We start from the raw sequence: 20,711 nt of genomic DNA, 5'->3' as shown, positions 1-20,711 counted from the left end.
CTATTAGCAGGTAGCTACTCTGAAATGAAAAATTGCCCTGAAAAGCAGAAGTATGCTCAAATTTGGCAAGTTGGGAAATGGAGCAAGTGGACATTCTAATGGCATGGGGATGTGACTGAGTATTGTGTATTAGTCACTTAAAAATAGATGTTGAGAAACCAAGAAAATTAAAGAATTACTTTTATATGTTTTTTCTCTATTTGTTAACAGTGCAAGACACAGAGCAAGTAGCTTTTTGTTCGTTCCCTAACCATAAGCTTTGCTTCACAAATTCGGATTCTAGCACCTGCATCGTGGCCGTGTAAACGTGCACAAAACAAAACCAGCTCTGCTTCCAGCACTGCTGCTCCAGCTTGGGCACAGAACCCTCTTTATCCAGTGCTGTTACCTCAACACTCAGCAGCATCTGCTCATTCCTGCAGCCCAGGCAGTTCCCAGACAAACCAGGCCTTTCACTTGAAACACAGTTCCCTGCATTCGGAGACGTTTATGGTGTGAATCCGCCTTGACTGCTGTCAGGACACTGCTCGCTTTGGTAACTATCTCTGACCCTCTGCACATGATCAACGCTAACACAGTATTAGGTTGTTTTGCTATGGGGAACCCTGATTTGCTTTACAGGTGTGATTTCAAAGAAAAAATGTCTAAAGCGTGTGTGCAGGAAACATTAGAAACAAAAATACTTGGAACAGAAGGACGTTATAAAGCAAGCCATGAAGGTGGCAAGAAAAAAAGAGAAAAATGAAAGCTCCAAAGAACCAGATTCAGCAGGACATGTTAAATGTGTGTTTTCAGATTGACTTCTGAGATTGCACAAAAGGCGAGGAGACAAAATGAGAGATAAGAAATTCGATTGATAAAAAGAGCCCTTGTGGGGACCTGAGAGTGAAGAAGAGCAGATCATGGCCTGGTCGTCTCTTTCTTTATAAGAATGGGGCCCCAAAGCAAACATTTTTTATTGAAATTATATTTGGATAGATTTTTAAAATAAAGCACAAAAAGTTTGCGGTTTTCCACGAAGCCAAACTAAAAGTTGGTCTTGAGGTGTCAATATTGATTTCTTCTCATTAAAAAGTTGAAGTTGTACTTCATGTTTCAAATCTCCTGTGACTGGGGGACTATTCACCTGAACTGATGGAGCATTGCCAACAATACAAGTGCAAACAGAGCAATGCAGCAGAAAATACACGTATATATTAGCTATGGGTGGCATGTAACCCACATGGCAGGAAAAGCTGATGAAAAAAAAAAAACGTTTGCAGAAAAGGCGGCCTCTGCCCTCTTTTCTTGCTGAGCTCCCTTCATTTTCCCCCTGCGCCCCCAGGCCGGCTGAGGACTACACTTCCCAGCGCGCCCCGCGGCCCCGCCGCCGGGACTACCACTCCCGTCATGCCCCGCGCCGCGCCGCGCCCACCCCTCCCACCGCACTACACCTCCCAGCATGCCCCCGCGCCGCAAGGCATGCCGGGCCGGGCGAGGAGGCGGGGCCCCGCCCTTCACCCGCCGCCTTCCACGCGGCCGGCGAGCGGGCGAGGAGGAGTAGGAGACGGCGGCGGCTTCGCGGCGGTTTTGCGACGCCGCTTTGCGACAGTGCCGTCAGGCGCGGCGGCCGTATTCCGCCGGGGGAGAGACCGGCTGGTGTGCCGCCGGGCGGGCGGGGGGCGGCCGCGGAGCGGGGCTGGGGAGGGAGGCGGGGGGCGGCCCGGGGCCTTCCTCCTCCTCCTCCTCCTCCTCCTCCTCCTCCTCCTCCTCCTTTCCGTCGTCTTCCTCCTCCTCGTCCTCGTCGTGCTGCCGGGGGGGCGGGGGGTGCGCGGCTGCCTGGGGGGCGGCGGCGGCGGCGGCGGCGGCTGCCCGGTGTTGGGGGGGGGGTGGGCGCCGAAGATGGACTATGACTTCAAGGTGAAGCTGACCGGCGAGCGGGAGCGGGTGGAGGACCTCTTCGAGTACGAGGGCTGCAAGGTGGGCAGGGGCACCTACGGGCACGTCTACAAAGCCAAGCGCAAGGACGGGTGAGTGAGGAGCCGACCCCCCCCTCCAATTCCGTGCCCTCCCCCCCCGGTTTCTCTCCCCGTGGCCCCTCCGGGGTCCCTTCGGTCCCTCCCAACCCGGCCCTTCCCGTCCCGTCCCCTCCGTGTGCTGACGGCTTCTTGTGGGTCGCATCCCCGGCTCGAGAGAAGCCCTCGCCCCAAGCGGCGCTGGGCTCTGGGGGAGCGAGCAGCGCTTAAAGCGCTCAGCTCGGCTTTGTAGAGCGGGGAGCGGCTCCTTTTTTCTTTTACGGGGCTTTCCTGTCTGGGTTATCACTTGTAGGCACCATTTTAGGTGTTCTTGCAGGCTGCTGCTGGAGCTGCAGGCTGCTGGTCCTTGCAGGGCTCTCGGATGCATTCAGGGATGGTTATTTGTGATGCTTTTTAGCACAGACTCCAGCAAACAAATTTCCCTGTAGAAATCCTTTAAAGAAAGATAGGGCGAACTGTCAGCCAGCTCTCACTAATCCCTGACATGGCACCAGCACCAGAACAATAGGGAGTAGGAAGCAGAAGAAACCGGGGAGGCAAGGGCTGTGCTAACAGGTCCTAAATTCTCGGCTGCATCCATCCATTATTCCCATGAGCCTGGTCGCAGCAGTGCTCTGTGCGTTGTCATTGAAACAACGCTTATTTGAAAAGTCTGGGCGTTATTTCCACATTTGATAAATGACTGCCCGCAGCCTGCTTTAACTTTATGTTGGAAATGGGATCGGCTTCTCTGGAGCTTTCGCTGTAGCAGTGCTGGAGCCGTTGTCTGCAGAAGGTTTGCAGCGGGACCGGCTGCAGCTGATCTCATCTGCCTTGCCCGCGCTGGTATTAATCGTAGCGCAGTTATTTCGGCGTGAATTTTGCCTGCTGCTATGAGTCAGCTAACCACCACTGCTCGCACGTTTTGCCTCTGGATCCTTCAGGCTGTTTACAGGAGTCATTCTGAACTCGTCTGATTTCTAGTTTATTTCATTCGACAAAATTGTCAGTCTGCTTGGTGATGTTAGGGAGAGCGCGGTCAGAGTTGCCGGTGGTAGTGTTATTTCCAGAAATTACAGAAAATGGAATCGTGTGCTTGAAAAGGAGAATTAGTCAGAGGGGGATATGAAGCAGAATTTTCTGTTCTCCAAGTGCGTGTGATTTTTAGGTCCTCTCCCTTCAGGAGGGTGGGGGAATCAAGGTACAGCGTTTAATACCGGTTTAACAGAAAACTGCTGAGCTGCAATTGTTGTCTCCTTTTTTTTTTTTTTGTCTTACTGTTCCCTTAGTGCTTCCTTTCCTCTCCCTTTCCCTGGCACTTCTCATTTCTCTGCCGGATATCTGCAAATTCTTTCAAATACACCTTCAGACAATCTCTAAAGCATTTAAGATGTAAATATCTGCGGGTGTTTTTATAGCTTACGGTCTAGCTGCACATAGGCGATGCTAAATTGTATGGCTGCAATTAGGCTTGAGGTAAAAGATTCCATTCTGATTCCCCTATCAAAAAGAGAGGAATTGCAAAAGCAAATAGAGAACAGCAAGTCAATTTCCTGACACCCTGATAACGTGCATCTTACAGCGGTGGGTGTGTGAAAGGTGGAGTGCAGCGCTTGTGTGGTGTTATCTGCCAGACGCTGTCTGAATATCCCCCAAGTGTTTCATGCTGCTGGAGGAATAAATAACTTCATCTGGTTGAGCTCGCGCAGCTCCAACTTTCTTCATGCGTTAAGCTGTTCGCTGTCTTTCGCTTGAACGTGCACGTTTTTTCCCTGTAAAGATATGCATTTGCCTTAAACTGCATTGTATAATTCTCCAATTTATTTAAAATAACACAAGTTCAGTGTCTATTAAAATGCATCACGTGTTTTAGGGTGCTTTGAAGAAGGCGTACCGCAGGACTGCAGATGTTTTGTTGGGATTACTGAGGCTGCTCCTTCTTAAGTGACGTACTCTACGTGCGGATGTCTCATGATTAGGACGGTTACAGAAAAGAGCTGTGTTTTAATAGCACAGCTTGTGTGAATCTCTGTTCAGAAGCTCTTGGTGATGAAAACGCAGCTTACAGGTAGTAGGAGCCGGTGCCTCCAGCGCGGCAGCGTCTTCGCCTCTTGTTGATTGCCTTTGCAGCCGCCTCTGAGGTGGAACGCGGCGGTTCAAAACTAGCTAGGAGCTACGTGTCCCAGCCCATGGAAGGTAACTGGATGCCCTCAGAACTACAGGGGGGGGCCTTCTGGGGGACAGGCAGGCAGCCACCTTATCTTCAGGTGGTGAGAAGGTTTTTAAAAGGAGCAGAGAGGCCGCCTGGCCTTGGGTGACCCGACGAGGGCATAGCCCGGCTTTCAGCCCCGCTCTGGCACGACAGCTGCTGCAGCCGTGCCGCGCCCTTTGCCACGAAGCAGGGCTTTGGGCCGGGCTTCTTGTGTTGAGAACATCCAAAAGGGAATCGCCAGGCGCAGTTCCACGGGTGTTTCTCGGGTATTCGGTGCCCAAACCTGAACCTGCCGGCCGTCAGGTCAGTGAGCACCAATCGAAGTGTTACAGCTCAGCACCGCGCGGTGCACTGCCTGTGGCAAAACTGCGTGTGGTTCTCCGGTTCTCACTTGGATTCCTTTTGTTGTGAAGTTTGTAGTCTCTGTGGCTGAAGAGAACCTTCCTGGCTTTGTGGTGAGCGGCGCTGCCTCTCCCATCGGTGCAGGACCTGCAGCAGGCTCCGAGCCGAGCAAGGAGATCGTGTTAGAGCAGCAAGGTACAGGAGAAGGCATCAGCCTTGGGATCAAGAAAGCGATCCTCTTGGTGCTGGTGGCACTAGGACAGTTAGTTCACTTTTTATTGCCTAGAGAATTCCAGTTACTTCCTGCGTAAAAATCTGCTTTGTGTGCCGCCTGGGCGCTCGGAAGTGTTGCTCAACCCAGGTTATAAAGCTACCCGTTTGTCTTACGCAGGAATAGAAAAATATGCCAGCTTTTTTAAAGCTTGTTGGACCGTCACAGAGACGTGAAGGGGTTTGTTTCTTTAATTGACTGGATCAGACTCCTTCAGAGCTCATCAGGAATTGACTCCCAGGTATTTGCTTCGGCGCACTGAAGCGGTGGGACGCTAGAGGGCTTGCAGTGGGAGCGCGGGCTTCCTCCGTGCTCCAGCACCCGAGGCGGGCACTTTGCTGCGCTGTCAGCCTGCGCTTTCTGCGCCGGTGGTAGCGTGCTAATACCGAAGTGGTGTCTCGTTTTAGTGGGATTGGCCTTGCACTGTATTTTTATTTGCTTCCCCTTCAGTTTTCAGCACGCAGCTACAGTCTGAAGTCCGTGCTGTCGAGCAGGGATGCCTGTTTCAGTGGCGATTTGAAGCATTGCCAAATATTCACTTTTCCTGTTTATCGGCTGTGGTTTGGATGAGAGTAAGAAGCTATCGAATGTCACTCTTAGGCAATGTCTAGCTCTTTAATTACAACAGCAAGAAAATGATATAATTGAAGATCTAAGACTGGAGTGGCATCCCCCAGTGCGTTATTGGAAGCTGGTCTTCCTCTCTGGGAGAGACACGCGTGGGTGATGCTCCGGGTGGGGAACCCACGGCAAGTGAGCTTGTGCTCCCCGGCTTCTCTTTGATGTAGGTCCCGAACAGGAGCACAGCTGGAGACTTTTAAAACTAAATTTCATTTCAGCTCTTCTGGTTCTCTGTTGGAAGTATTGCTGTAGATGGAGGGCTCTCCCCCATCATGGGGAAATCATCGACATCATCCCCCATGATGTAGGTCGTCTCATTTGGGTGTACTGACACGTTGTAATTGGAACTATGAAAATACGCGTACGTAGTGGGCTCTTCCGTGCACCTCTGAGACAATCACATTCTTATCCACTTTTTCTCCGCCTTTTTATTCCCCTTGAAAGGGTCTGCGTAAGTTGTGTAAGAAACAGTGTTGGAAAAGCCAGGGGGTATCCAGTAAACTACTGGTTTGTTCCACCTTTAATATGGTATGTGGTAACTTACTTACCTGGAAAAGGATATTGCACGAATATTGTCCGTCTCCAAAAGAGACTTTGTGTATGTGGGGAAAAGACAGAACATGGCTAAGTTGTATAAAATAACAAACAATTTGGGTAAGAGGTGGTGATGCTCGTCTTGTTTGATAGAATTTGAACCATTTTTTTCTGAACAGGAAAAAAAAAGGTGTTTTAACACAACATAGATGAACTGTGCAACCTGTTGTCAAAGGGAAAATGCAGAGGAGTTGAGAGCCTTTGTTTGCTTGAGGGGTTTTGCTTTCAGGAACTCTTGGCCCTTCGTAAGGCTGACACCAGCTGAGTTTAAGCATGTTCCTGGTTGTATTTACCGGTATGTATTGATTGAGTTATTATCACAACTGATCCTTAGCGAGAGGAACGAGGAGTTTGGGAGTGCAACAAGTGGAGGCCGTCGGGCCAGTGAGAAAATTGTACTTAGAAGAAGCGTAGTAGCGGGTCTAGGCTTAGAGCTCCTCGCTCATCCCCGCATTAAGCCTCTACAGGAGTCACGCCGTGAAGTTCATACCCCCTAGTTTTTGGTATAAGCTGCCAAACAGCACGTCTTCTGCTCGGGGGACATCGTTTTTTGTTCGTTGCTGTAGCCGCGTGCTGCTGTGTGCCGGTTGCAGCTCCCTGCGGTGAGAGCCGCAGTCGGCACGCGGGCGCCTGGCTGCTGCCTCCGCGAGCAGTAGGGTGGAAGCTGGGAGAGCCGCAGGGTGGTGGTGCCGCTGTGACGTGTCCGCGGTACCTTGTTAGAGCGTGTGCCCCGAGTCTCTTCTGGATCCGTCACCAAAGTAGTTAGAAAGCTCCTAATTAAACTCTATCTGCATAATGAGACGCGCGTGCTGTGCCGCGCGATGTCTCGGGCTCCTTAATTTTTCAGATCTGTATCTGCTTTTTCCTGGATTAGAAATAAGAATAATACAATGTAAATAACGTGGCCACGTACTGCTGCGCTTGGTTTCTTAGGAGGGAATAGAGGACAGTTGTTGAGGGTGCTGGTTATGGAGGAGATGCATGTCACTGGAGGAGGATGCTCATGGTGAAATGACAACGAGGCGGTGTGCTCGCTCTAGCTCTTGCTCTTTGATTCTCATGTTTTGAGACTCTTAGAAGTTTAAAAAAAATAAATTAAAAACCACAAAACAACTGAGATCCTTTATTACCTGATATCTGAGGAGCTCTAATACGGAGGCTGTAAGACAGGAATAAAAATGAGACTTGAGCCCCCAGGAAAGTCTCCAATCAGTTACCTGTAGAGCAACATCTCAGGTTCTCCCTCAGGGAATGAATGGGGAGGGAGAGGTGGGTCAGGAATCTGGGTCCCAGAGGCCTGTGGGAGCGGGAGGACAAATCCTGCAGCTCGTTCCCAGCTGCTGGGTTCTGGGAAGCCCAGTAGGAGTTATGGAAAACCCCAGGAACAAAGCAAGTGCATTGTAAGTAGGCACAGCGCAGGTAATTCACCGAGCAGCAACACTTCTGTAGCGAACAGGCTGAAAGCAGACCTTGAAAAAGCGTTTCCTGATATCTGATCGAGTTTAATAACAGTAAAAGGGCCTGCCTTCCTTTCAAGGGGGACTGTGGTGAGCCTTTCTTGCTTCTGCAGGAGCTTTGCTGGCCGGGGCAGGTTCTAAAAGACCGACCTAGAGTGGATGAATATCCGGCTGCATTACTTTGCTTTTTTTAACCAGTGCAGCTTGTGGTCGCTGGTGCCTGCGATAACCGCTCTGCGGAAAATACAGCTCTCAAACCAAGATCAAGCCCGACCACACAAAGGGTCCTGGTACGTCAGCCTCATTCAGAACCCTCATTTTGAAACTAAGCGATCTTAGGAAGGTTGTGTGAAGTCGGTATGTAGTTGGCTGTTGGAAATAGTAAGGGAGCAGCTTGGTAATGTTATAAAATGCTCCAAGTTGTGGACTCTGATTTTATGTAGATGGTGTGAATCAGTTCACTTTGCTCTGTTAAATTAAGTCGTGGAAATGCTCTTGAAGGTTCAATGCAGACAATTTATCTGAGTTTGTTTAAATAAGGTAATGACGCTGAGGCAGGAGCATGAAGATCCTTGTCTCTGCTGCGAATAAAAGCCTTTATTCCTTTCTGGTTCCCTTCCACTGTAAAGCAGTCTTGGGTGTGGAGTAGAGAAGCCCATTTCGTGTGAATGGATGGGAGAAAGGTTTCAGTTGCAGGCTTCATCCCACCGCGCTCTAACCCGCAGCCCTGTCCCCCTGCCACCCTCACCTTTTCTTGCCATGCTGGGTGAGCGGTGCTGCGTGTTTCTGCTCCTTACAGGCTGAAAGCCTTTCCGAAGGGGCTGTGTCGTGGCTGGCTAGCCTGCTGCTCGCTCGCCTCTCCGCAGAGGCTCAACAAATGGTTTCTGAGACCTTGTCAAGCCCCCGTAATGGCACGCTTGGGATTACAGAGCAGCTTTATTCATAGCTGCGCTTTTTTTGGTGGTGCTAAGCCACTTCTGAACCAATTACTAACTTTTGTGTATCGTAGGCTTCCCATTTAATAAATATATATTAATTTTGTGCAGAAACAAATCTGAACTCCATAGCAGTTGGTATAGGAAAGGTACTGGACGGGCAACCTAACACCTGGAGAATTCTGCTGATGTGCCCTGTTGCATCTGCTTTGTGTATCCTAGTGAAAGACTCGAACGTACGAAGATCAGGATGTCAAAGGACTATTTTTTAAGAAATACTTGCACAAGGAGAGGCTGCAGTTCAGGCAACGGTTTGCATTCAGCTGCCTTGTAACCACCCGCACTGTTAAGTGGTGGCATGGCAAAGCGTGTTGTGCTTAACTCAGAATTTGCAGGAGAAGAACTCCAAATCAGGATTAAAGCTGCAGAGATGTTCTATAAAGGACAAAATGTTCAAGAGAACACAGTGATTTTTCTCGAGTACAGCTGATAGCCTAAACATCCAAAATTCAAGTCAGGCTTGGAAAAAAACACGCGTGTTCTGCGAAGATGGAAGAACACAGCTAAAGGTCGCTGGCACAATCTGCCTGTTTTTCTGGGAGTGCTCCATTCTGTGTGCTTGTAACACCTTGTGTACAAGATGTTGACATTTGAATAAAGGACACTTGAGAATTGCAGTAAAAAAAAAAAAAGCCTCAATTCATTACCGTGTGTTTGAATAATATGTGCAACTGAGAGCTCGGCATACAAAAGGCTCTGAATTGCAGTAAATCCCCTGATTTCCCCCTTGTGTTTCTGGCCTGGATGTGTTTCCTGAGAAAGTCACAACCTTGTCCTGTGAGGGAGGGTCCTTGCTGCAGGTGTACTTGCAATTACAGACACCGGATAATCCCCCAGTGAAGCCTCGGAAAATCAGGTTTCGTGACCTGCGTTGTTCTCACGGAACTACTGTGCAAGGTACGGAGCATGGGAAGAGCAAATGGAGCCAGCTCTGCCCGCCGGGGCTTCAGGACAGCAAGGCTGCAAATGTGTAACTTGAATCTTATCTAACTTTTTGTATTTCAGCTGTTTGGTGTGCTAAACTCTTTGCTTTTTGAGTGAATGTCAGCCCTGTTTAAGCAGGGTTGAACAAAACAACCCCTCATGAGGAAATGTGCTATCGCTGCCATTTGCTCTTATGTTCGTTCAGGTCTTTATAAGCTTCCAGGTGAGTTTTTATGACTGCCAGATGAGTGTCAGATAACCAAATACTCAACTCAGAAACAAAAAAGGACCTATCGCAACACTGAAACCTATATGGGTAGCAGCCCAGGCACGTGTAAGGGGGGAAAAATAGCATGTGGTCTGCGTTTCCTTTAGCCTGTGTGAGACCAGAGTGGCTGCAAAGCAGGAAATAGTCACGAATGGCTTGTGACCCTAATTTAGTTTAGGCAGATGGAGAGAAATACCAAGAAAAACTTTGGGCCGGTGAGTAATGAAACAGCCGGTCAGGGGGCACACAGCAGGAGAACCAACTCACGACTTGGCCTGCAGTACGATGTGAGAGCAGATTCAAGCTATTGCCACTGAGGGCTGTGACAAACGTGTTTCGTATTTTGCTCCTGGAAGGATGCTGAATCTAAACGAGGTTAAGAAAGCCGTTGAAGTGCCACTTAACTTCGTGTATTTCTTTATTGGAAACGGGGTGGTGATGGGAAGATACAGCTTCTTGAAGCTGAAAGAGCTGAAAAGGTGAAATGTTGCAAGCTGCTTGGGGACAGTTTTTGAAGCTCACTGGGCTCTCAGTGGGTGCTTATTGCTCATGAAGATGTTGTACCAGCAATTAAAGTACCTGGCGTGGCCAAATAGAATAAAGGAAGCCCTTGGGAGTAAGAATACATTCTGAAAAAATAAATCTTCTGTAAATGATGAATATTGAGAAGAATGAAAGGAATGAAAGTAATGGTAGGCTAAGTATAAAAACATAGTGCAATAGCCACCTGGCAGCCCCCCTCCCCTCTCCCATAACCCCTCAAAGCCACACACAAGCCCAAATCCCAGTCTTGAAAAACTACTTGAAGGGCATGGCATTCTTCTCCCATTTTCTCCTCCCTTTTCTGATACATCTGTTGTATGATACAGTCTGCAGGACCGGGGGATCACTGAGGTATAAGAGGAGTGTCTTGAGAAGGTGAAATGACAGCAGGAAACGAGCTTTGTTTTTGTCAGTGCTTTATGAGAGAACTTAAAGAAGTTAAGGTAAGGAATGCACCAGACCTCGAATGGCAGTGTTTGGAGAAGGGGCTGCTTGAACAAACTGAAATGAGCAGTCACAAGTCAAGATGAGGTATGTTCACACACGTGAAGGAGCTCGGAAATGAAATAAGCAGATAATTAGCTGGGAAGTATAACTTAGTGTTTTAACTTGAGCCATAGAAAACTGGAAAAGGGCAATGGTGACGTCTTTTTAAAAGGAGCCAGTGCAATAGTGGAAAATACTTGCTGGCAAGGTGGACCAGCAGCAGAGATAGCAGAGACGTGAAAGGTTCTGAGGTGAGGAGATGACAGCTTTAGAGAAGGACAGGCGAAGGCAATGCAGTTGATGGAAAGGGACCTTATTAAACACCTTTTGGAAATCCAGGAAGATTCCCAAGGCTAACTAAAACTAAACTTCCAAAAACTAACGATAAGCACCTTCTCTGGATAGAGAAACCAGTTGAAGTTTAGGAATTAATGGGGCTGTTAGTAGCATCTCTTAGAAACTGAGCTGCTCAGAAGTTTTTAGGTTGTTTGGAAATCCCTTGTCATGAATAGCTGGGTGACAGCTTGGCTGGTGATGGCTATTTGGGATGGTAAAGGGAGGGGCTGGTCGTGGAGGCTTGGGGAAGGACTTTGTGATGGTAAGAGCCAGTAATAAATGACTTGCTGGTGTGAAGTGATGTAGGTGCGAAAAAGGTTCTTGACTCGCACAGCACCGGCCTCTGATTTTATTATTCCTTAAGAGGTTTTTTGGGGTTTGTAATGATAGTTTTGTGGAAGTGCCAGCGCAGTGCAAGTAGTTGTTAAAAAGCAGAGAGTCACAGGACTTATTGGCAGTGGAATGGAGAACAAAACGTCACGGTTACTGTAAATCCTATTTTCAGTATTGTAGGCAGCAACTTCGGCTTTCTCGAGTGCTACAGATACCGAGATGACTTCAGAGCGGTCAGAGAGAAGAAAGGGTAAATGAAGTCCAGCAATATTTTCCTTTAAAAAGAATAGATTGGTACCTCGTGTATTGCTTTACATAAAAGTAGAGTTGAAACTGCTGTGTGTTTTAATAAAGCAGCACGGAGTTTTTAGTCAGGAGCGAGGTACTGTTGCTTGCCCTTCGGTGTAGGATTTCTCCAAGTGCTGCAGCTGGTAACTAGTCTTGTCAGAGAAGCAAGCCTTGTAATTGTGCTCTTTTAAAACTTAGATTTTAGGCTGGCTGAGAAATGGTAATTCTGTGGAAGAAAGGAGGAGAAGGTCCTTAACTGGATCCCCGGCACTGTGGCCTCTTCAGGTACTCTGTGCTGGAGCTGATTGCAGGGATAGGTGGAAGGCTGTGGTTTGTAGTGGTTTTTTGCCTTAGTTTTTTGCACGTTAGCCAACTGTGCTCACTGTGGTTTAACCAATTTGAGAAAGAGGAAAGTAGGGAGAGAGGTAACTTGCTCTTCTGTGCCATCTCTGCCTCTCCTCATCCATCCTCTCCTTGTCTTTTGCTCTTACCACGTACTTTGTTGCTGGTTTGGGTACTTGTTATACCCTACTGTAGACAAACAGAATTTGTTATTCCAGGGAGTAACGATAGCTTGTTGCTGGTTGCAGGGGATGAATCCGCTTGGAGGAGTGTGGCACAGACTAGAGCTGTCCTAAGGGAGGGATTTTGTGGCTAGGAGCAGGAAGGGAGGGATGTCAAGGCAAGGCTTTTCTTTTGACAGCAGCAAATTCTTGGGTCGGAAGAGCCCCATGTGTAGTGTATCCTTGAATCGATTCCTCTGCTTTGAACTTCTTGCCAAACTACATGTTGTGGCAAAAGTTTTTAATTTAAAAGAACACAAAGAACAAAAGGAATGAAGTGAATTAGTAATTGCCATTCACCACACAGTATTAGCTGTCTCTCCGAAGTGTTATTTATTGGCTTGCTGCGGATGGGTTTTCCTCCAGCTGTGGGCAGTGACCTTTTCTTTATCCACAAAAAGGTCTGATTACTGGGGGATTTGTTTTGAAATAGAAAATAGTCTCTGCATAAGCCTTTCTCTCTGATAAAAATGATGATGCTGTTCTGGCATATCAGTCGTGCCATGTTCTGGAAGTATTTTGGTGCTGGAAGAAGTGCAGATGCCTGAGTTAGAGCTCCACTTGAGAAATTTACTGCTGCTAGAGCGTCTTACCCTGCAATGTTTTCTTTGTGCTAACGTTTTGGTGAGTAATATGGCTTTTTATTTTCACGTGACGTGCTGCAAATTTACTTGTGAATCCCTGAGATGTGCTTCAGTCACAAGCTGTGTTCCTTGTATTCTTTATTCTTTTGTCAAGGTTTCTTTATCTTTTTCTTCAAGCACGCTCCATATAAAAATTGCATAGTGTGTGCAAGATTGAGTCACACTGATAGACTTCTTTCAGGATAAAATGTGTGTTTCTGGGGTGGAAGGCTGATACCAAAAAGAAAGGAATGCGCAGATCGACTTTTTTTCTCCCTACCTTTGAATATGCTGTTTTACCTGTTTGCATTTATTGTGAATCATGTATGTTTCCTAAAGAAAAAAAAAAGGCAGGGTTTTGAAACATTACCATAGAAACACATCTTTAATTTTTCACTTTGCTAGGTTCTTTAGTATTTAAATTTAAGTGATTTTTCATTTAGTCCTTAAAATTTAATTAAACTAGAAATTATAGACAATCTACGTCTAGCATTAAGATAGCAATATATGCATGTTGACTCTCTGAATCAAAAATGAGGAAAAGGAAAAACAGTGAAATTAAGATTTAAATATGATATTTCTGTCACTAGTTTCTGAGCTTTGAAATGTATTTAAAGGTAACAATGTTTATCCAAACACTTTCTAACTCTTCAAAACTTAGTGTGTTCATATAGCACACTGACTGAAACTTGGAGTAAATGATACTGAGTAAATATACTGATTACGGAGCAGTTGTTCTGGATTGTATGGAAGGTCTGTCCAACTGTCTTTGGCGTTATCTAGCAGACGTTTAGGAAGTAAAGACTCGGGCGAGCATGTAGTGGTGATTTTCTAATAACGTGTTCCTGATCCGTCGGATATCTAGAGCAATTGTGCTATGGTGAAATTAAGATGTGGGGGCCTGCGTTTCCACTGTGTTACAAGAACAACTATGAACAAAGGAAAAAGAACCTCAGGCAATAAGGGATGTGATCCTTTTTTGTGTTGAGCTGATTTTATTCTGTTGAGTCTGTCATACCTCTGTGACACCAGCCAAATGTAGCTGGTCTCCCTGGTGGTACTTACATACCTACGGCATTTGAGAGCTCTTGCATGCCAGCAACACCTAGGGAAAATGAAGGCATGCACCTGGAAATCCATTGTAGATGAGAGGGGATGTGCAGGTGCTGTGGTCTTGTAGGTCTAGACCAGAACTGAATCTTGAGGTGTTTGGCGGTGGAACCAAGCCAGGTGAATCTGCAGAGTACAGGTGCTGATGATGCTGGCAGCTGCCACGTTACAATGGGTGTGAGGTGCTGCTTTTAGTGGTGAGCACAAGTAAATATCAAATCTTAATGTCTTGTGAACTGAATTTATCTTTGTCTGTAGATTAACGAGTAGGAACCGTTCTTTATTCTCTTTACCTGTACCTGGAAAGTCTTCAGCAGAAACTTTGTAGAGGAGCCATGGAAAGTTGTCAGCTACTCTTTTGAGCTGAAATCCTTTGCTAAGTAGCTTTTTTGATTTGGTTTGCATTATTATCCTTTATCATTTATTAATATGTAAGAGGCTTTCATAACAGAATCTGTTTATCTGATTTTTGACAGATATTTTCTGTGCCAGGAGCAAGCAAGAACCTACTATGGGATAAACTTTAACCTGGCTGAAAGTACATTTAAATACTCTGGGCTTGAATAAATCTGAACTTCCCAGCACAGCCAGGCTTTGGCTGTGTGGCTGAAAGTTTGTAACGCAGAAGATAGCGTTGACTTGTTTTCTGTAAGTTTAGTATGTGCTATTAAGACTATTCTATTTTTCAAAATGCTTTTAAATTAAGTCAAATGAAGAACCAGTAATTTAACCTAATATTTATCTTCTGGTCTTGCTTTATCCAACTTGTTTTAGGTAATATAATTGAAATGTTTTTAATTTTTTTCCTGCTCTTGAAACAACAAAAAACAAGTGTCCCTTAGAAAATGAAGTCTTTTTAGAATACTTTCATTTTGGAATGATATATGTAGAGAGAATCAGTAAAAGTAAAATCACTTTGAAGTGACCCTCAGACAGCTGGAAGTGAATGATAAAGTTGCAGTTGATTTTGTTGCCCAATTTTGAAGTCGACTTTAGCAACGTTGAACTTTTTTCCACTAAATAAATTGTTTCCGCAGTACGTATAGCGCCCAGCTGTGGCTTTCTGTGGGGCTGAATGCACAGCCTCATGCTGCCTTGGAAGGCACGTAGGGGTTAGCAGATGTACCACGCTCATCCTGCCTGTGGATGAAGCAGCTCTGCCTCCGCTGTGTTTGCTTGCTCTCTTCCCTTAGACAACCTCATTGCTCATCTGAGCATTCAGCGGTGCCTTTCAGCTCTAATGGGGCAGAAAACATACAAAATAATACCTGTAAACAGTTTGCCACACTCTGAATAAGCCCATCTGCAGCTGAATCCTGGCTCCAGCACAAAGGACAGGAGTGCATGCGTGGGGCTGAAGGTGGGATTCCTCCAGCAGCAAACCCCTGACTTGCATCAGGCTGTTGTGTGAACCTTTGCTGTGAGCTTTCAGTCCTTGCTATAATGTAATTTTAAAACACTTAAATGTATGAAATGCAATAGGTTTTGTGAAAATGGGATTACAGGCAGGTGAAGTGGTTATCATTGCATCACTGTTAGTTCAGGCTTTTTATTTTTTAGAGAATCAAGATTTTTCTCAAGTTTCTCTGAAGGTACAGGATCATCAATCAGCCTTGCTGTATGCACTAATTACTTTGACAAAAGTTTGGACTCGGAATGTGCTTTCTGGCAAGTCAGGTGCCCATGATGTAGTTTCCCAAACTTTGTACCACTTGCTTTGTACCAAGCACATAATACTAATATTTTTCTATATGGTTTATGTCCTGCTGATGCCCATCATCTGCATTACTTGATTGTTGGCCTGTGTCCTTGCAGACCTGTTGTGTCTAACACTGCCTAAAGAGTAGACGCTTGTTCTGCATGCTTATACCCGTTGAGCTTTGTACATTCTCCTGAACTTGTTTCAGTCTGTTGGATCATAAATCTGAGCAGACTTAATAATTTGGTCCTCAGTTATTGAGGCTGTTTGCCTTGGATGTGCTCGAGTAAGTCTATTTCTAGAACGCCCTGACCTTGACAGTGCGCAGTGGTCTTTGGGGAAGTAAGTCGACTTCCCTGAGGGGTGAAAGGGTTTTGTTTGGTCTCTGGTTCTGTGTGTAAGCTCAAAGCACACCAGTAAGTTTGTGGAGCCTAAGTCCAAGCCCCTGGATTCCAGTAGGTAAAATGGCAAGGCTACTCGGTGCCGTAAATGTGGCATCGGAAGGGGAAAAAGGTAATTCTGTTCTTTCCAAGTAATCATTTGAAAGGGCAGGCCAGTACCTGTGTCTTTCTGGGCTTTCTAGAAAGCATAGCATTATTTTGGTGCCTTACTTGTGTATACAGCAGTTCTTCTGGTGTTTAGTATAAATGTGTAAATCTTTCAGCTTCAAAGATTTAATCCATGTTACTTCTTCACTGGATGTCATACATGCTAGGCTGATTTTCAAATCAAATGAAAACAATAACAAAGCCCACCACCACTGCTGTGACTTGGGGGAAGAAGCAGGGAATGATTCCACAAAGTGAAAATGCCAAAAAAGTGTCGTGAACATTAGTTCTCTATTATAAGTGGTTCATTTTCATCTTTTGACCTACAGCTGTGTGTTTGGCTAAGTTCTTCATCCCATCTCAAATCTACGAATGCAGTAAGGCCATAACTTTTACGAAACTAAACAGAGTAAATATTTCTCCTCCTCCTCCCCTAACTTGAATACTACAGTTTGATTCCATGTTATCTTTTCTTATTTGTAGTTTAAATTTAATCTTTGCTGTTAATGCAATTCTGATGTTTATAGGTATAATAAAATCCCTCACTTATCCACATCCGTTTTTGAAGTTCCAGTAGGTAGTGGAGCATTAAATATTTCTTGCCTTTCTTCCTAGCAAATATGAAAGCTCCTGTCCGTATTTTGCTATTAACAGCGAGGATGGTTGTGCTGTTTAGGGGTCAGCGTTGCTTGGTGTTCACCTGGGTGAGTTGGTTAAAGCTAAGATGTTTTGTAGCGCAAATTCATGTTCACCTAGTAAAGTCCAAGGTGCTGTATTTAAGGCATTCAGAGAATTCTGGATTAATGCTGCTGAGGCTGAATCACTCTAACAGTACTATGACAGCTGGACTTACTCAGGGTGTTTGACTTCTATGACTAGTGATGTTAATGGAATTCTCAATGGTAGAATTAAAAAAAAAAAGATGTTTTGTTAGTATGCTTGCCTTTTAATTATCGGGATTTTCATATTCTTTAGGGAATACGAACCGTAAAGAATTAACAGGTTCATTAGTTTTCCACAGAATAGATGCTGCATTTATCGTTCCCTGTGGTAGCTTTAAGGCGGTAGAAGCTGTTTCCCTCAGATATTTGTCAGGTTTTACATTTCCTTGTTTTTAAAGAAAAATTGTTCCTAAGTTTTTACCAGTTAATTTCGTATTTGAGATTTCAAACCGTAATGCAAACTTGGATTAATGACCATTGATTTTCAGGCTTCTTTTCTTCATTCTGCTGTTTTACAGCTTCACCAGCCTTTCTATGCACGCTGGTAGGTAGAGCATCTGCCAAAGTTACTTAGCATCTTATTATTAGGCAACTGAGGAAGTGGACAGGTTTTCCCAACAGGATCTTTCTGTTAAAAAGAAGAAATTCACAGTTTAATTATAATTCAAGTCTTCCTGGGCCCTTAAAATGCAAGCTGCTAAATAGCCTATGCTGTTGTTCAGTTAGCTCTGGAAGATGTTTATAAATATATATATATATTTTTTTCTGTTTCCTGCCTTGTCACTCTGAACATATCTTAATTTTCAAAGAATGCAATTGTCCATAGCCAAAACCACGCAGAGGCCTTTTGGGCTGTGTTATGATAAAAACAGACTATGGTCAATATATTTTGGAAGTTGTCTAAAACAAGACTTACCGCTTTGACCTTTCCTTTGACTTTTGTAAATTCTCATCCCTCCGTTGAAAAACTATTCCCCCAATTCCCACGGCTCCAAGGAATTATAGTAAGTTTATGTAAATAAAACTTAGCTTGCTTTAACAGAATTTGGGGGTTTGTCCTTGGATGAAGGGAATAGCTGATACTGATGGTGCCATGGGTAACCATAGCAGGTCGCTGGTCTCAGCGTATACCACATGTTAGAGGATTAAGGGTTGGTTGATTGTTTTGTAGCTCAACTACATGTGCATCATCTAGAGAACTCAAGTCCTAAGTCTTTCGTTATTTTTTCAGGTTGTGGAGGAGAGTGCGGTGATTAAAATGTGCCTTACCCCTAAACTTCAGTTCCTTTTTTTTATCCCATGGTTATGTTTCCTCTACAACGGTCGAGTAGGTGGAGAACAGGGCAGAGACTGCTTGCTGTGAGTACAGGAGCGCAGCAACCTGGCAGGTGGGAAGAGCAAATTAGCAAGTGGTTAACTCCACGCAGCCATGGGTGGCTGTCAGGGTAGAGCATGGCTGGACGCAGGGTCTCTGGATCTCAGATCTGTAGCTGCCTTTCAATGTGAGGGGTTAATTTTCCTCACAGACTTCTTTCATCCAGTGTGAGGATCCTCTGGTAAGGAGAAAAGTGGTTTGTTCTTAACCCCCCTGTCAAATTTCAGTGTTGAAGTGATGGTTGTAAAAGACTCAACATGCACAAATGAGTGTTTTCTTCCAGTTTTGTTCTAGGAAACAGCTGAAGTATCTTTTTCTAAGAATTCCCAGAGAAAGTCTGCCATCTGCTATGGAAAATTTGAATCCAAACTTCTAATTTGGCAAAAATTGTATCGGCTAAAAATAGAATTTTACAATCGTAAATGGGAGGCAGCCTTAACTGTAGTCACTGTTACCTGAAATGCTCGTAATGATACCAGTCGTATGACAGCACTTCTTCGTGTACTGAGTTCTTCAAACCCCACAAAATCAAAACAGGCAAGCAAGCAGGTTACTGAGTAACCTCTAGTCACACCAGTTTTGCTCCACGTTCTGACTCTGGTAGTGCTCGTACTAGTAGCAGTGGCGTGGCAGCACTTCTCATGGCGTGGGGATCTCAAATACCTTGAAAACTGAGTGTATAAACAAATGGGGCAATGAGAATAACCTCTTGTCCAACCCGTTTTGCGTCATATTTGTATCTGATAACTGTTGTGGGCTGTTGCCAGCGAAGGGAGATCGAAAAGGACAGGGAAATTTTGCCAGCTAAAAAATTTTTACCTTCCACCACCAGCATAGAAAACCTGTGCTGGAGAGCAGGTTGAGGTTGTTATGTTCAGTAGCTGCTCGTGGTCTGTAAATCACCAATCTACCATAAATGTGTGTAACTACAAGTCCACGTATGCTTTTGATCCCTACAACGGTGTCATCATTAGGTACAGTTCAATCATGTGCTTAATAACAACTTCTTGTTCTCAGGCTTCATGCAGCTAGTTTTCCTGGCAGGTGAGAAATAGGGAATTATTCCCTACTCACACCTTCTTTGGTCATGTATGAATGAGTTTGTGCTCAGTATTGGCTCTATTTCTTTTCTGTATTAAGACTTTTTAAGTTTTATTTTTATTAATGGAAGCTTTTTAACGTCTTCTGTCTTTGTCCTCCTTACTCTTTTTTTTTCCTGTTTGTTTCAGATCTTGTCTTCCTCCCCCCTAGATTTTATCTTGCTGATTCCATGTAATTGCCCTCTTACCGAAATCTGCTCTCGCCCACTCGCAGTTTCATTCCACTTTTCCTCCCCATTAGCTGTGTTTGTATTTTGCCCGTTAATCTCCTTCCTCTCTTCTGTTTGGAACGGTTATTGCTAGCAGTGGGTTGTCTTTGAACCCCATGAAAAAATCTCTTGGACGGGACCTGATAATTTGAGGGATTAAATATGTAGTGATGAATAGGGGAGAGCGTTTCATGTCGCAATTCAAAGCCTTACAAATGTTTAGAGAGAGCTGGAGTAAACAAGTGCATGTGCTTTAAATGCTTAACCCTGGGGCTTTTTTTTTCTTTTGGGTGTTTGTGTTCTCTGTTTTTGCAGGGATTTTCCTTGCAGCTATGAAGCTGGAAGCAGGATTCCTTAAAAATTAATAAGGGTTCTTATATATCCCAAACATTTGGGTCTGTATGTGTGCTCCAAGTATTGAAGGCAAAGCTGTTAAGTGCTGCGTCCTTCAGGAGTGCTGGGGATGCCTGCCCAAAAAGCAGAAGGACAAGCACCTTGCGTCTTAAGTTAGAGAGAGATGTTTGAGGATGGCAGAGAGGAAGGGTTTAGTGTCGTCTCTTGCTTCAGTGTCTCTTCTTGACTTTGCTGCTGGAAGCCAGAATAACTAACAGGCTTGCATTTTAAATAAATGAATGCAAGGTATAAGCAGGTTAAAGTACAGGAGGTTTTGGGTTTTAAGTGTTACATGTTACTGAAGCTGAGAAACATTTCTCTAGATACTTTGATTTGCATGAGTACCTTGTTATTCATCTTGGTGGTTTGGTTAGTTTGGTAGAACCACAATTTTAGGACATTTTTTGTGATCTAGAGGAAAGAAAAGGTGCTACTATGACAGTGCTTTTGTGTTACTGAAGAGCTTGTTAAAATATGGGTAAGTTTTTTACCTCATCCTAGTTCCACATTTATGGGAGATGTACCCCTAGCTAGACTTTGAGAAACTTTATTCTAGTATACACTAAATGTTTGTGCTGTTTTCTTCTTAGTAGCACGAGAAAGGAATGGAAGAAATTGGTTATAACATCTAACATAATTGATTATAACTTTTTAAAAAGTCAAAATCACTATTTTTAAGTAGTGAGAATGTGTTTATCTTTAGCA

General features: G+C 44.9%; 1 protein-coding gene across 3 annotated transcripts in view; it reads left to right on the top strand.

Moving 5' to 3' along the window:
* The first annotated feature begins 1,846 nt into the window (after positions 1–1,846).
* The window catches only part of CDK8 (cyclin dependent kinase 8), an 80,945-nt gene continuing 62,080 nt past the window's right edge, over positions 1,847–20,711 (top strand). For 2 of the 3 annotated variants that reach the window (XM_040543938.1, XM_040543937.1), the window contains exon 1: positions 1,847–2,009. In XM_040543938.1, coding sequence (XP_040399872.1) covers positions 1,882–2,009 — 128 coding nt within the window. In that variant the 5' untranslated portion in view covers positions 1,847–1,881. The remainder of the gene's footprint in view (positions 2,010–20,711) is intronic. The other variant, XM_040543939.1, reaches the window with a different exon arrangement.

Source organism: Cygnus olor, chromosome 1 (genome assembly GCF_009769625.2).
Source record: "Cygnus olor isolate bCygOlo1 chromosome 1, bCygOlo1.pri.v2, whole genome shotgun sequence".
Classification (NCBI taxonomy): Eukaryota; Metazoa; Chordata; class Aves; order Anseriformes; family Anatidae; genus Cygnus; species Cygnus olor.
The sequence above is the reverse complement of the archived record's forward strand: the minus strand, read 5'-3'. Positions and strand labels throughout refer to the sequence as shown.